At 44.9% G+C, this 13371-nt stretch overlaps 1 protein-coding gene across 4 annotated transcripts in view; it reads right to left on the bottom strand.

The window, feature by feature from the left end:
• The window catches only part of zfhx3b (zinc finger homeobox 3b), a 275668-nt gene that overhangs the window by 90213 nt on the left and 172084 nt on the right, over nt 1–13371 (bottom strand). For all 4 annotated transcript variants that reach the window (XM_055213083.2, XM_055213077.2, XM_055213070.2 and 1 more), the window contains 2 exons: nt 9917–13016; nt 5523–6019 (listed from right to left, as the gene is read on the bottom strand). In XM_055213083.2, coding sequence (XP_055069058.2) covers nt 5523–6019; nt 9917–12980 — 3561 coding nt within the window. In that variant the 5' untranslated portion in view covers nt 12981–13016. The remainder of the gene's footprint in view (nt 1–5522; nt 6020–9916; nt 13017–13371) is intronic.

Here is a 13371-nt window from a genome sequence, read left to right as displayed (position 1 = left end):
AGCCGGAGCTGGGCGATGGGTCAGCACTTGGCCTTTCTGAGGTGGGGGATGAAGGAGTAGTGAAATTCCAGACTTTCAGAAACACCGTTTTAACCCCACCCTCTTTGCTACAAACCAATGTCACGCCCTTTTCTCACCGACGGACAGCTCTCTCAGCAAAACTCTACTCATCTTCCGGGGGGAAGTAATCCGGCCCCTCCTCTTAAAGGGGAGCTGAGCATCTGTTTTGGCTTCTGTAGGCCAGAGTTCAGTACCCTATCAGCTGTGAGACAAGGCAAACTGGGACTCCGGCAAGTATTTTTAAATACAAAACAGATACATTTTTTTAATTGATTGTAGTGACTGACCGCCTAAGTCTCTATTCACTTTCATTGCATCTTTTTCCCCCAGACTGAAAGCGAATGTTGACTGAGATTGTCTGCTTTTAACATTCTGCCTCAATTTGTGATTTTTCATTTTTGGGGTAAATCATCCCTTCAAGTTTCAGATTAAACCTGTTGTTCAGGCTCATATAGGTGATATAGATTATGTGTTTGGCTGGAGAGAGGCAGGATGTCTCCGTAGCAGCTCTGTGGATATGGAATGGGCGCTTTATTAGCGTGGTACTACCGGTAAATCAAAGCTCAGCCCTTCCTGGAACACCAGCAAACCTTTTTTCCCCACTGAGCACTATTACTGAACAATCACAGGCCAGCCATGATAATTAGCAGAGTATCTCCATCTAAACGAGTGTCTCTCTCTCTCTCGCTCGCTCTCAGACCTGCTTCCCCCTCCCTCCAACCATCCTTCTATCAGTCTCTTCTCTAACACACGCCTGGAGGGACTTATAGAGTTTGGGTGTGTCGTTCTCTCCGGCATAGAGGTTGAGCTTCACTGTCCACAGATGAAAGATATAACCACGGGCCGTACCAATAGTAGTAAAATGCTCCCTCGTGACTTTAACTCGAAATTACTCTGCACTTTTATGTGATAATAAAATACAAACGCAATCCTGTTGGAGCCTGGGCAATCCCGCTCTATTTGCTTCCACATTCGACCCTCTGATGAGGATAAATCTTGCTAAAAATCGTAATTATTAATGGGAGAGGACGGACCGATTGATAAGGGTACTGTAGCGGAGGGCAGAACGAGCTACAAGAAGCACTGTTCGGCGTAGCTGCTACGGCTAATCCCCGTTTTCGCATTACTGTCCGTTTAGTTTTACTGTGTTTTTTCTTTGTTTTCTCCAGAGTGTAGACATTTTCCTTCCTCACGCCCCGGCTGATCCGGTTGGATTGCACTGGAGGGAGAAATAAGTAGAGAGCATCCAAAATCCAACCGTTTTGCGCTGGATCACGGGCCGCACTTGGAGAGCAGTCAAAGCGCTGTTAGCATAGCTGAGACACGTCAACGCGCGATCAGGGGGTCTGTTTGCAGCAGATTCGGGCAGTTGTGAACAGATGAGAGAATGTGCGAGCGTGTGCATACGGAGAGCGCGCAAACGTGCGCGGCACACGGTTTGTATAGTTTGTGTGTTTAATGGAGCGAGACCAACACACTAGCGGTGGAGGTAGTGCTGCGGGGTGCACGTTATGAGGCCTTTCTTGGGTAAAGATTCCCCATGTGATAGTGACGGCACTTTCTTCCTCCCTTTCCACGGCCAAGCGGCATCTGGAGTGGATTTTGTGCGAGCAGACACCGTAGAACATGATTACATTCAGTTAACTGTGCTCTAAACTGATTATGCATGTGCCAAGCTAATGGACTACATTTGCAAGAGGAAAAATAACATCCAATCAATCTCAATTACCCCAGATCGTACTGGCCCCTGAGACAAGGAAGGTAGCCAGCCCAATACTCCTCCTCTTCCCTTGAAAGGCCTGCCTGGAAGCTGTGCCTCACTCCGTCCTGTCTGGAGCTGAAAACCAAGTCTCAGACTCAGATGTACTAATGCCAGCGTTGAGACATGCTTACTCAGCACGACCAACAACTTTATATGCAAATATCAAGTAAACGTATGGGAGACAAAGTTGTTCCTTGTTTGGAGACTTGACCAATAAGACTGAAGTCTTTAAATGTTCACTTTTTGAAAAATAAAACACAACTTTATTGTATATTTGGCAACGTTGATATTACTTCTGTAATCTGGCATATTTCTGAGTGCAACAAGTATTAAACAAGAAAAATGGCGGAGCTTGATTTTATCCGACTTTAATTGAATCATGAAAAGTGGGTGTGACATACCAGAATGGAGCCAGGTGGTTGGAGGGGAGCGACTGAAATATAAGCAGTGGTGAGGTCAGGCTAAAATTAAACAAAATAATTCTTCAGCTCCAAATTGATTTTAAGATTGCAGAAACAAACATTTCTTATTACTTTGGAATAACTTGCACTGACAACCCGTGCACAGTAAGACCAGAAACGTGTAAGAAAATCAACAATTTTTATGTTTAACTGCGTGTGGCGATCTTCTGCCTTTAACGGCAACTTGAAAAACCAAAACTTTGTGATGACCTGGGTATTGTCGTACAGCCCATCTGAAAGTGCTTATGGGTAACCATCATGACATCATTCCTGCCACTACAAAGCACCCAGCAAGTGAGCGGGAAGTCTGAGGGAGCGGTGAAAGGTAAGAGTTCATCAGAGAGGAGCAAAAAGTTTGACGGACGGGTGTGTCTAAAACCGGAGATGGATTCAACCCCGCACCATAGATACCAGATTCGGGAAGCATCACTCCTGCTGTGCAGCGGTCAGGACGATTCTCCCAAGCTTTCCAATGGCTTCGGAACATTCCAGTCCATGGGGTGGTGGGGGAAGGTGTATTTTTAGAAAGCCCTAATATGTGCCGCATACCACAGACTCTCAAATTATCCTATCCAGCTTAGCCTTCGTTTTAAACCTTCCTTTTTAATTCCAGTAATTACAGGCTCCAATTTACGGAGCTGTGCACACAAAGGGCCTGTTTAATGCAAACCAGTTTGATTTGGGCGAAGTGTCCCAAGGATCTACCACATCTTACAGCCTGTTTATGCTGACTTGATTTATTTTCTCCCGGCAGGAGGTCCGACAGTTTTGCATTTTGTATCACGTTTCAGTTGGGAGGGATAAATGCAGCGTTTTCCCCTATCTGTTTAGCTAAGTTGGCAAATGACTCTTGTTGGTGTCAGGCAGTCAGTTTGTCTATCAAGGCAATAAATTTACTGCGAAGTGAAGCCTTTGGCATTGCAGGGTAAGAAACAAGCACTGCAGCAAGACCTCGGTGGCACCAAATGCTTATCGCCCCTTAATCACATTTGTATGTCCTGAAATGCAGCTATCGCTCAAGCTGTGAATGTCTCAGTTTGTGGGTAGCCCCAATGATGGTACAACGCTAAACTTACAGTAAAACACTGATACTGTTCTCAGGTCAGTCAGCTTTACACTTTCTTCCTCTCCGTTCGGATCTGTGGGGCTTTTAAAGCCGAGGAACCATTTTAAGCAGCTTAAAGCTTACAAATTTATCATGCTCGGATGTGTCGAACATTTCTAATCTGCCACAGAGTATTGAACAATCGCTGTTAGGCGGACTATTCTCTTCTCAGCTGGCTCTCTCCAAAAAAGGAAACCAAACTGAATATTTTAAAATACTTTAAAACATTATCCTGCCAACAGTTCACTTTATTAAAGTCGGCATGGGGTGGATTCTTGGTACCGAACAATAAAAAACTGTCAATGGCTTCATGAGATTTTTGTCAACTATCGCTTACCATTGATCCAAAATTTCAGCTTGGCTCCCTGGATCCCAAATCCTGCCTTAAGCTATTTGAGGCCCCTGACTAAAGCACTGTCTCCACAGGTCGGCCGAGCACGTCGGGAGTCTTGTTTCACATTTGAATCATCGTGGTATTTGTAAATATGCTTGATGCGTGTTCCAGCTTGTGTGTGGCTGGCAATCACACCTCATGGTTTTCCAGTATGCGGAGAAAGCTGATTTTTGGTCCTCCCCTAAATACATTACAAACAGTCACCTCTGACCAACCTGAATGATCTCAGGTCACAGATGCAAAGACACTGGCTGACCTGGAAGGGCTATGAAGTATTAAAAAGCTAAACCTTCATTGTAAAACTTTGCATATGGCAGGTAGCTATAAAGATCCACCTTGTATGTTTATGCATAGCCGTATACTTGTGTAAAGGAGGTGGAATAATTCCTAAAAGCGTTTCAAAAATGACTCTGAATTTGCATTCTAGGAGTAACATACACTCACAAAAAAGAAGTAATAAGGGTCACTGGGGAGGTACCCTTTCAAAAAGTACACTTTTGTACCTAAAATGTGCATATTAGTACCTCAAAGGTAAATATTTGTATTAATGTATACATATCTGTACCTAAATGATACATATTAGGACCCTTTTAAAGAGAACCAACCCAGCTTTTGTACCTTTCTTTCCGAGAGTGCATGTGTTGTGCACGATTCAGTGTACATTATATAAAAATAAACTGCCTGTCTTCATCTCTCATCAAAATCTAATAACTTTTCTGCCTCTGAACCAATTTTCCTTTACGGCTGACATCACCGTGGCCATGCGAGTTGGAAAATAACACTAACCAACAGCCAAATACATATCAAACAGTGCTTTTCTAATTTAATATTTTGTTGCACATGGAATGTCTCACATAACAAAAGCAAAACAACTTGCAAAGTCATTTCCCCCAAATAAAGCATATTGTTTGTCCATTGCTATCCAAAACTATGAAAATGGCCTGTAAAAGGGTCAAACAACCATCCTCACCGAACATAGGAGCCAATGAGTGCAGGCAACAGATTGAGAGATTTAAACAGAGAAGTCCCAGTGCCTGTCTAGGTTAAACACAGCCTGAGCTGGGCTCGCAGACACACAGGATAGGTGCCTAAATGGAATCAGGCCTGTTAGATTTATGGCCATTTGTTCAAAGAGTGTTCATCCATTGGCTATTATGGAATGATTAGAGTGGAAGGTGAAGCTCCAAGTCCGGCGAAAATCAATACGGCTGTCGAGAGCGATTCTGCCCTTCCCACTCCGAACGGTATTAGCACCAAACCTCTGTCTCTTCACACTTCTTCATCCTCTCTTTCAGCAATTTCATCAGCTGCCCTTCTCCCCACCCTGCTGACCTGGGTGTTCCTCCCTCCCTTTAAGTGCCCCTGCTCTCCCTTCACCGCTGCATGCGCATTAGGCTTTAATATACTGCATCGGCCCATCGCTCATAGTTGCAGTAGAGACGTGAAGTGCAGGTCGATTCAGTCATACAGTCGACTGTGTGTGGATGTCCTAACCTGAACGATATAAGAAAGCTAAGGAATATATTGATGATACTTATTAATGCTGAGTAGATTTCTATCTTTATAGAGCTATTGCACTACATGCGAGGTTGGACCGGGTCACGTTTGACTGTTCCCCATAACTGTTTTCGGCACACTACCAAATAAAAGAGCCTTTTAACAAACCAATAATAATTGTTGGGAATCAAAAGATAAACGTTACACACATTACAACATACCAATGCACACACACTCACTCACCTTGTACAGCTTGAGACTGGCTTCGTGGCGCGAGTTTACCGTGTGCATCCTCAGCTTCTCCAGGCTGTTGGTGTAGTAGTCGCAGGCGTTGCATTTGAGGTGCACGGGGTTGCCGATGGCCACGCACTTGAGTCGCCACTCGTTGCCCTTGCCACCCTCCTTGATGTGCGCTACCAGCTGGTACTTCTGCACGTGCTTGTCGGTCTTGCAGTGCAGTTGGAAGTTGGCCTTGAGTTGCGTGGTGTAGTGGCACAGCTTACACTGGTGCGAGTCGCCCACCACGGCTCTCCACTCCTCTTCTGGGAGCGAGCGCTCTGCGCTCATGTGCAGGCCCAGCACATCCAGGTTGTCGGTAGTGAAACGGTTGCACACGGCACACTGGAAGAGTTTGAGGGAAGGGTCGCTGGTCTGGGACAGACTCTCGCCCAGGGTCATCAACTCCTCCGACACCAGCTGTCCCCCGCCCAGGCGTACATCCATGGCTATGTCCCCTCCAACTGAGGGTAGAGAAGTTGACATTACTTAAAGTTTCTGTCAATTTGGACTTTAACTATATACATGAAAGAAGAATACAGTAAGACTAACGTGTTGAGTAATTCATTCAATTTTTCAAGAAGCACTTTTGGGTATAGTTTAATGCAATGATGGTGAGAGATAGACGCAATTTTCCGTATTTAAATTTCCTAAAGTTACAAGAACGGCCTGGGAAACAGGGAAAAGGTGCAGAGTTCAGCCTTTTTAAACAAAGAGTCATGTTTGTCTATGTATTTGAAAATGATTTGTTCCCTAGCTCATATAGACCACAAAGAATAACGTGCTTGTGTGTTTTTAGCTACATAATTTTGTTAAATCAAGATTATCATTTCTTTAAGCCAAGAAAACAGGCGAGAAGATGAGAGAGTAGTGAAGGTGTGGATTTACACAGTCCTGTTTGGACTGCTGTACTTTTCATAGCCCCGCCATTAAATCAACTCCAGAGGCTATGAGCTCCGGCGCAAAAAACACAGTTATTCAATCATTACCGGAGAACTAAAGCCTCCCCGGCACACATTACTGTAAATCAACCGCAGACCACTATTCATAGAATAATATAACAATTAGACCTCTCCTTTAGAGGCTCTTTCACCTCTGACTGGGCACAAATCGATGCAAACAATTTTCAGGTTATTCCTGCTCAAAGCTTCGATATTTTTAAGGAACAAATAAAGTTGTGTGAGCTACCGAAACTAGATGCTGAAAAACAGAAGAGCAAGTACACAAAGTTTGTGTCTCAGCTCGCTGATCTTCAATCTGTCACCGGCCAGATTGAGCGCACCCGGTGAACCCGTGTGGCTTTCCACTAAATTCCTTCCAGCAGCTCTTTTTATTTATTGGGGTAGCGCGTGCCCTGCTCATTTCAGCATTACCTTTAGCATTTACAGCAGGTCCAGCGAGACCTCCGACAATTCCCCTCAAATCATTTTTTGAATCCACCGCTCTCTGTCACATTCTCTATTTTTCTCTTAATCTTTTGCCTTCAAAGTTTTTCTCTTTTGAAATTGCTCTTTTTGCTCGGCTCTTTTCAAGTTAACCTTCAAGCTGCCTCTCCTCTTTTCAGTTCTCTTACATTCTCATCGTGCAACACATTTGGGACACTTTAGATTGTAAACTGCATTCATAACTTCTTAAGCACGAGTTCTTGAAGACTTAAAATCTGAAATGATTTTTATTTCAAATATGTGACCCTGTCTGTGAAATTCAGGCTAAAGTCTAAAATCTAATTATGAGATTAGGAGCATCAAAGTGTAATTTTAGCCATCGGTTTCACAATGATTTGAATCTTTGTCATGACCTTACTCAGTCCATATGTAAGGAATAATTGACGACAGGCTGTTGAATAATTCGAAAATAATGCAAGGTGGTAATAATTCAAAGGACTGGAGTCAACTATTCCGCTTATACCACGGCTACAGTTTATTCAAAGTTAAATGAGCATTAAACATTAACAAGTCTTTAGCCTTACAGAATACAACTAAAATAACAGCCTCGTGCAAAGCATTCTGGGAACCAAAATCTGAAGAAAAAAACAGAAAAAGGTTAAAGAGGATTTTGGGTTCCCAAAATGCTTTGCATGAGGCTGTTATTTTATAGTTATATTCTGTAAAGACAAAAACTTGTTCAAGTTTAATTTTCATTTAACTTTGAACAAACGGTTGACAGTAAATAACAAATTTAATTTAATTACAGCAATTTTTTTAGGGTGTCAGTCATTGCTCTGGTGTTTATTTCAAGACATTTGACAAGTTAGGTGTGCGGTTATCAAAAAATAATGCATACCTGTGAAACATTTCTCTACCAATCAGAACGAAGCATTCAACAGCTCCGTGGTCTTATAAAAGATATCAAGGTTGTATTTTAACAGATCTTACGAATGTTTGCTTAGAGGAAAAAAGTTTTGAATCCCCCAATTAAATAATGAAATGAAAATCTTTCATTTTCATTCCTATTTTCCGACTATTTTTCCGATTCTAAATCCTTTCAGTCCTAATTTAGCACCAATCATTTTAAACAAAGCCTGAGAACAAACTATGTAAGCTCAGGTTAACACCAAACAACTTGGGATAAATCTTGAAAGTATTACACTGATCCCAGAAGTGTTGTATCAAACCTAAACAGACTGTAATGACATATCCGAGTACAAAGTTTGACTTTATTTTAAAGAGTACGCAGAAATTTTTTTTTTTGTGTGTAACGACACCGCTGTTCTTTATAGGCCCTATGCCCTGTCAATAATTCCCTGTAATATGCTTATTGAACATTCCCTCACTGGAAAATCAACCAAATGGCTGGAAGAGGGAAGACGAAAAAAAAGAAATTAGTCACGGCAATCAATTCCTGTTCACGTCTTTGAACTGGCAACAGTTTGAGACAAGCCTGTGCAAATTGTGGGCTTGTAGCTGGCACGCCAAATTCTCCGCTATGCTGCCGAATAACCCTTACTAGGCCTTTTTTCCTTCCGTTTTGACTGTGGTAAAAATATATAGCTGCAATTACAAAAGAAGGAAAAAAGGACACGTCGGTATGCAGCGGTAGACACATAATAATGACACGAAAAAGCTGATGTTTGGTATGAGCATGTAAGACAGAGCCATGTGGAACACTCCCATCAGCCACAGCCGCCCCTTCACAATATCTTTCATGAGAAACACGGGCAGCAAAAATGGGAATTTCCCAGCCAAAGTGACCCAGATAGAATGACACAGAATGGATGCGGAAAGGACACCGAAGCTTGAGTATTAGGAAGATGTGTGTGCATGTCTCTCTCTCCCTTGTTTTCCTGAGCCTGCATTGTAAATGTTGAAATTTGAAGGAGCGGTAAACACTTCTCAGGTGCTTGGATGCAATAAAACCTATCCTCATAAATCTAAATGTACAAGCTTTGTTGGTTTTTTATATGCTGTTGCATCAGTCTTTACACGAACATGTGTAAACAAACAAGTAGTTTAAGTTTCTGTACCTGCACTGTCAGACAAAATGGTCCAAAAATTGTCCACAGCTGTCACTGGAGCAATACCCTTTTAAAAAGTACACCTTTGTACCAAGAGTTCATATCAGTAGTACCTCAGAGGTACATATTGGTAGCAAGTGTATACATATTTGTACCCAAATCATAGATATTTGGAACTTTTAAAAGGGTACTGCCACAGTTAGTCTGGGACCATTTTATGACCATTTTTCCTCACAGTGTAACAGTAAGTACATTTGTTATATCACTTTATTTTGGTCGAGTAGTTTCATTTTAACGCAGATTCCAAAAATGACTAATTACTGTATCATTTTAATGCTGTGCTACAGAATCATGGATTTTTTCTAGATAGCTCCAGTTGTCAGTGTAAGTGCTTCAACTCAAAAACAACAAGGCGAATCAAGTCAATTCAAGCCTAATAAGTGCATGTTTCATAGAACAGCGAAACAGTCATTGAAAAGCATACAAATGTTTTCCATACACTAGGTTGAGTGGTACTCATCTCAATGCATACCAGCACTCACTGCCCTTGAAATACAATTCAGTCTTATTTGCATCTCTCTTAGCCTTCCTTACACACATTTTCAACAGTTGTTTAAGAGAGTGAGCGTATGTTATACAAGGCACGTGTGCTCGAAGGCTACAGGCAGAGACAGAGAGTTGCCAGCATGGGGAGAAAATGAAGTGCTTTGGGTCTGTATGATTAGAGATAATATAAGGAAACAAAAAATCTTACATATGGGAATAGAATTGAAAACCATTAAAAATTGATATCCATCTACCATACATGGAAATTGTTACAAATAAGTTTATGAAGAGCGTAGGCATCTACGACATAGTAAATTATATAATTTGACTGACTTGTTTTTAAACATGAAAGAAATTGTACCTAGTGCTGGGGCAAGGGCTGCCATGTTAGGATCCAGATGAAAACCACCAAGCAGAAACTGAGCATCAGCTCCAGACGGGTCCATCTTAAGGCCTGGCGGAAGGCTCATGTTCTGCGTTAAGTAGTACTGGTACAGCTCAGCTTCAGAGGGAGAAGGCATGGCTCCTAGACCAAGCCGGCCATGCTGCATTTGGGTCATGTTCTGCTGAAGCAACATCATGTTGTGCATGTGTTTTTCACTCGTCATGTGGATTCGCAGGTTACGTGCTACATTGGTCTCATAGTCACATACCTCACACCTCCAGGTGGGCTTGCTTTTTGGCTTGGTTGGTGAGGGGGCACCACAGGGCCCTGCCATGTGGGTGGAGGTCTGAGCTGGGTGATGGTGGTGACTAGGGTGATGGCTGCTGGCCTGGGTTGCAGAGGAAACAGGTACGACTCCACTGGGCGCATGGCCAAACACCTGTTCGCCAGCAGTTGGAATGGAACCCCCATTCTGTAACGTCTGCATGTTGTTGAGATGCTTGTCAGACTGCATATGTATGCTCAGGTTGCCTTTGGTTGTAGTGGAATAGTTGCAGACCTCACAACGGAAGGGTTTGTAGCCACAAGTGTAACTCTCCCCACGGGCAAGACGGGGATGACTCTGCCCACTGCTGCAGTAAGCACAGGAGCCTCCAGAGTCAGGATGTTTCTCTTTCATGTGGGCCTCCAGGGTCTGCTGGTATTTATAGTGCCAGTTGCATTTGGGACACTTTAGTGTCTTGCACGAGTTACGCGAGTGCATCATGGTCATATGGCCACCCAAGGAGCGCGAGGAGCCTAGGACAGTATCGCACTTTGGGCACTCCACCCCGCTGCCTCCACTGCCTCCAATGCCATGGTTTTGGGTGCATTCACCCATTCCTGACATGTCACAAGCAGCTGAATGGTGTGGGTGCGAGTGGGCATTTGGTGACGGGTGTGGGTGATGATGGTGGTGGTGAAGGTGGTGGTGGTGATGAAGGAGGGCACCGCTGTCCTCATCTCCCTCTGCTGGGCATTCATTTGGTTCAGGAGCTGTGGCACTATCTCGATTGGCACTTTCCTCAGCAGCGGCATTGGAGGCAAGAGGGGAGGACGTGCTCGCAGAGGAGCATGCAGCCCCATCCTCTTCGCCCCCTCTACCAGCGGCTGCCGCCATTGCCAAAGGGACTGCAGCCCCCTGGCAGTTAAAGCTCAAAGGGAGTTCTGAAGTCCTCCCCCCACCGTCTGCAGCCATCCCTTCCTCGGACCCCCTGACAGAGGAAGAGGACATGGAAGCAGAGACTTTGCTGCTGAGTGCAGGGCTGGCTGCAGATAAACAGGCAGAAGGCTGGAGAGTGCTACTAGGCATTAATAAAGGAGATTTGGAGATGCTTTGGTTTGAGACAGCCAGTTCCCCCACAAATCCACCACCGCTGTTGCTACTTCCACTACAGGCCAACGCAGCGCGTTCATCATCTACCTCTTCGTCCTCCTCTTCAAAAAGAAGTTCCTCCTCTTCCTCGGAGGCCATGTCCTCACCAGGAAGGAGAGCCTTATTTTCACAAGTTCCTGCATCCCCATCCTCCCCTCTATAAGTCCCCTCTTTTCCTACAGACCCCTCTGTTCTCCTACCCTGTGGCTTGGACAGAGCGCTGGATTCTTTGGCTGGGCCTGATGATGAGGTAAGGGAGGGTGTTTTGGGGCTGCCAAGGCCACCCAACGTGAGGAGGGCTTGTTGCTGGAGACCCAAATCAGAGTCTTTGTTGAGGAGGCTTTCACCACCCTCACTATTGCCACCCCCTTCTAAATGAACTCCACTGAACGTGCCGTAGAAGCTCTGGCCTGAGTTCATGGGAACTAGGGTGGGCGGCTGCAGAGGAGAGTTCTTATTTTTTGGTTCTAGGAAGCTAATGAGTGGCTCTTTGTCTTTGCCAATGCCCTGTATAATGGCCGATGCCTGCTTGTCCCCTAAGAGCCTGCGTTCATCTTCACACAGGGTCATGCGGTGGTCATGGACTGCGTGTGTGACAAAGGACCGTGGGTAGCCGAAGGACAACTTGCAGAGGAAACACATGAGAATAGGCTTGCCTTTGCCATAGAGGGCCAGTCCGTCAAATTTGGAGAAATCCACGTTGTTGGGAACATCTTTGGATACACAGGACTTCTTAGCAGACCCGTCACTGTTCAGGTAATCCTTGTTGCTTTTGTGCCGCACATCAAAGACACGGAAACTGTGCAGGACAGGACTGAGGCCTGCCAGGGTTGAGGTATTGGGGAAACCTTGGTCTGAGGAGCCGAACCACTTTCCGAAAGACGAGGCTATGTGGAACGTGTTGATGATCTGAGGGTACGCCGAAGAAGAGGTCCCTGCAGGTTCCCCTGGCTTTCCCCCACTAGGGAGAGAGTTTGAAGAGAGCAGGCCTGGTTCTATGCTCCCATCGCTTTGGATCAGCTGGCTGAGGCTCTCCACAATGTAGGCAGAGCCATCAGGCTGGTAGACAATCTCTCCAGCCAGGTTTTCCACATCACTACTCTCCTCTTCATCCTCCTCCCCTTCTTCTTCACTCCCACTGTCTGTGGCACCCCTCCGATGTGAGGGCTGTTGCCGCATGAGCATGGGCATGCCCCCTCCGCTTGGCACCATAGGTACACCAGGAAAGGGCTGCAGACTTGGGAAACAGCTGTCAATCTCCATATCATCCAAGTCTTCCAAATCTTCGTCCTCTTCTCCACAGCTCACTTCCTCCTGCTCGTCCTCCTCCAACCCCTGTATTTTGGGGTGCAGCCGTCTGGTAGCGGAGCTAACGCTGGGAGCCTGGGACAGTGTTTGTTGCTGCTGTTCTCTCACAGCCTCACGAGGTGTGTTGGGGTTTTGGAGCTGGGCTGGGTGGGGTGCAGTGAGAGATAGGGGCTCCAAGGAAGGGGGCTGGTTGCAAGGTGGAACCTGTGAGTTAGGGTGATCGTTCCAGGGTTGTGGATGGTGCTGCTGCTGGGAGGTGTCGGAGGAGCCAAGCCCATCGTCTGTCCCAGTAACCACGGGAGACTCACAGCTTTCCATGCTGATGCCTACATGAGGCGTTCATCGCATCCAGGCCTGATGAGAGAAAAAAGGAGAGATTAAAGCAATGCTTATCTCATCTCAGAATAATACACAAAGAAACATTTGATGCTTTCGTTCCATTGTTTCTATTCAACCTAATTTTCAGTTTTGCGATGCTGAACATTCAACCAGACACACAAAGCACCTTGATAAATGGTGATGCTATGTATAGAGAAAGGAGAGCAGCCTAATGTATAGTAGATTAGATGAGAAACAAAAGTGTGAGATTTAATGGTGGAAAATGACAGAGTGCTCATTAGGTTAGATTAGGTACTTAAACACAATACCTCAGACAAGCACTAATAAGGCAGCTCAGATGCCTTGTCCTGTCATATCAGCCAGTTACCAT

This window comes from Misgurnus anguillicaudatus, chromosome 21 (genome assembly GCF_027580225.2).
Source record: "Misgurnus anguillicaudatus chromosome 21, ASM2758022v2, whole genome shotgun sequence".
Lineage (NCBI taxonomy): Eukaryota > Metazoa > Chordata > Actinopteri > Cypriniformes > Cobitidae > Misgurnus > Misgurnus anguillicaudatus.
The sequence above is the reverse complement of the archived record's forward strand: the minus strand, read 5'-3'. Positions and strand labels throughout refer to the sequence as shown.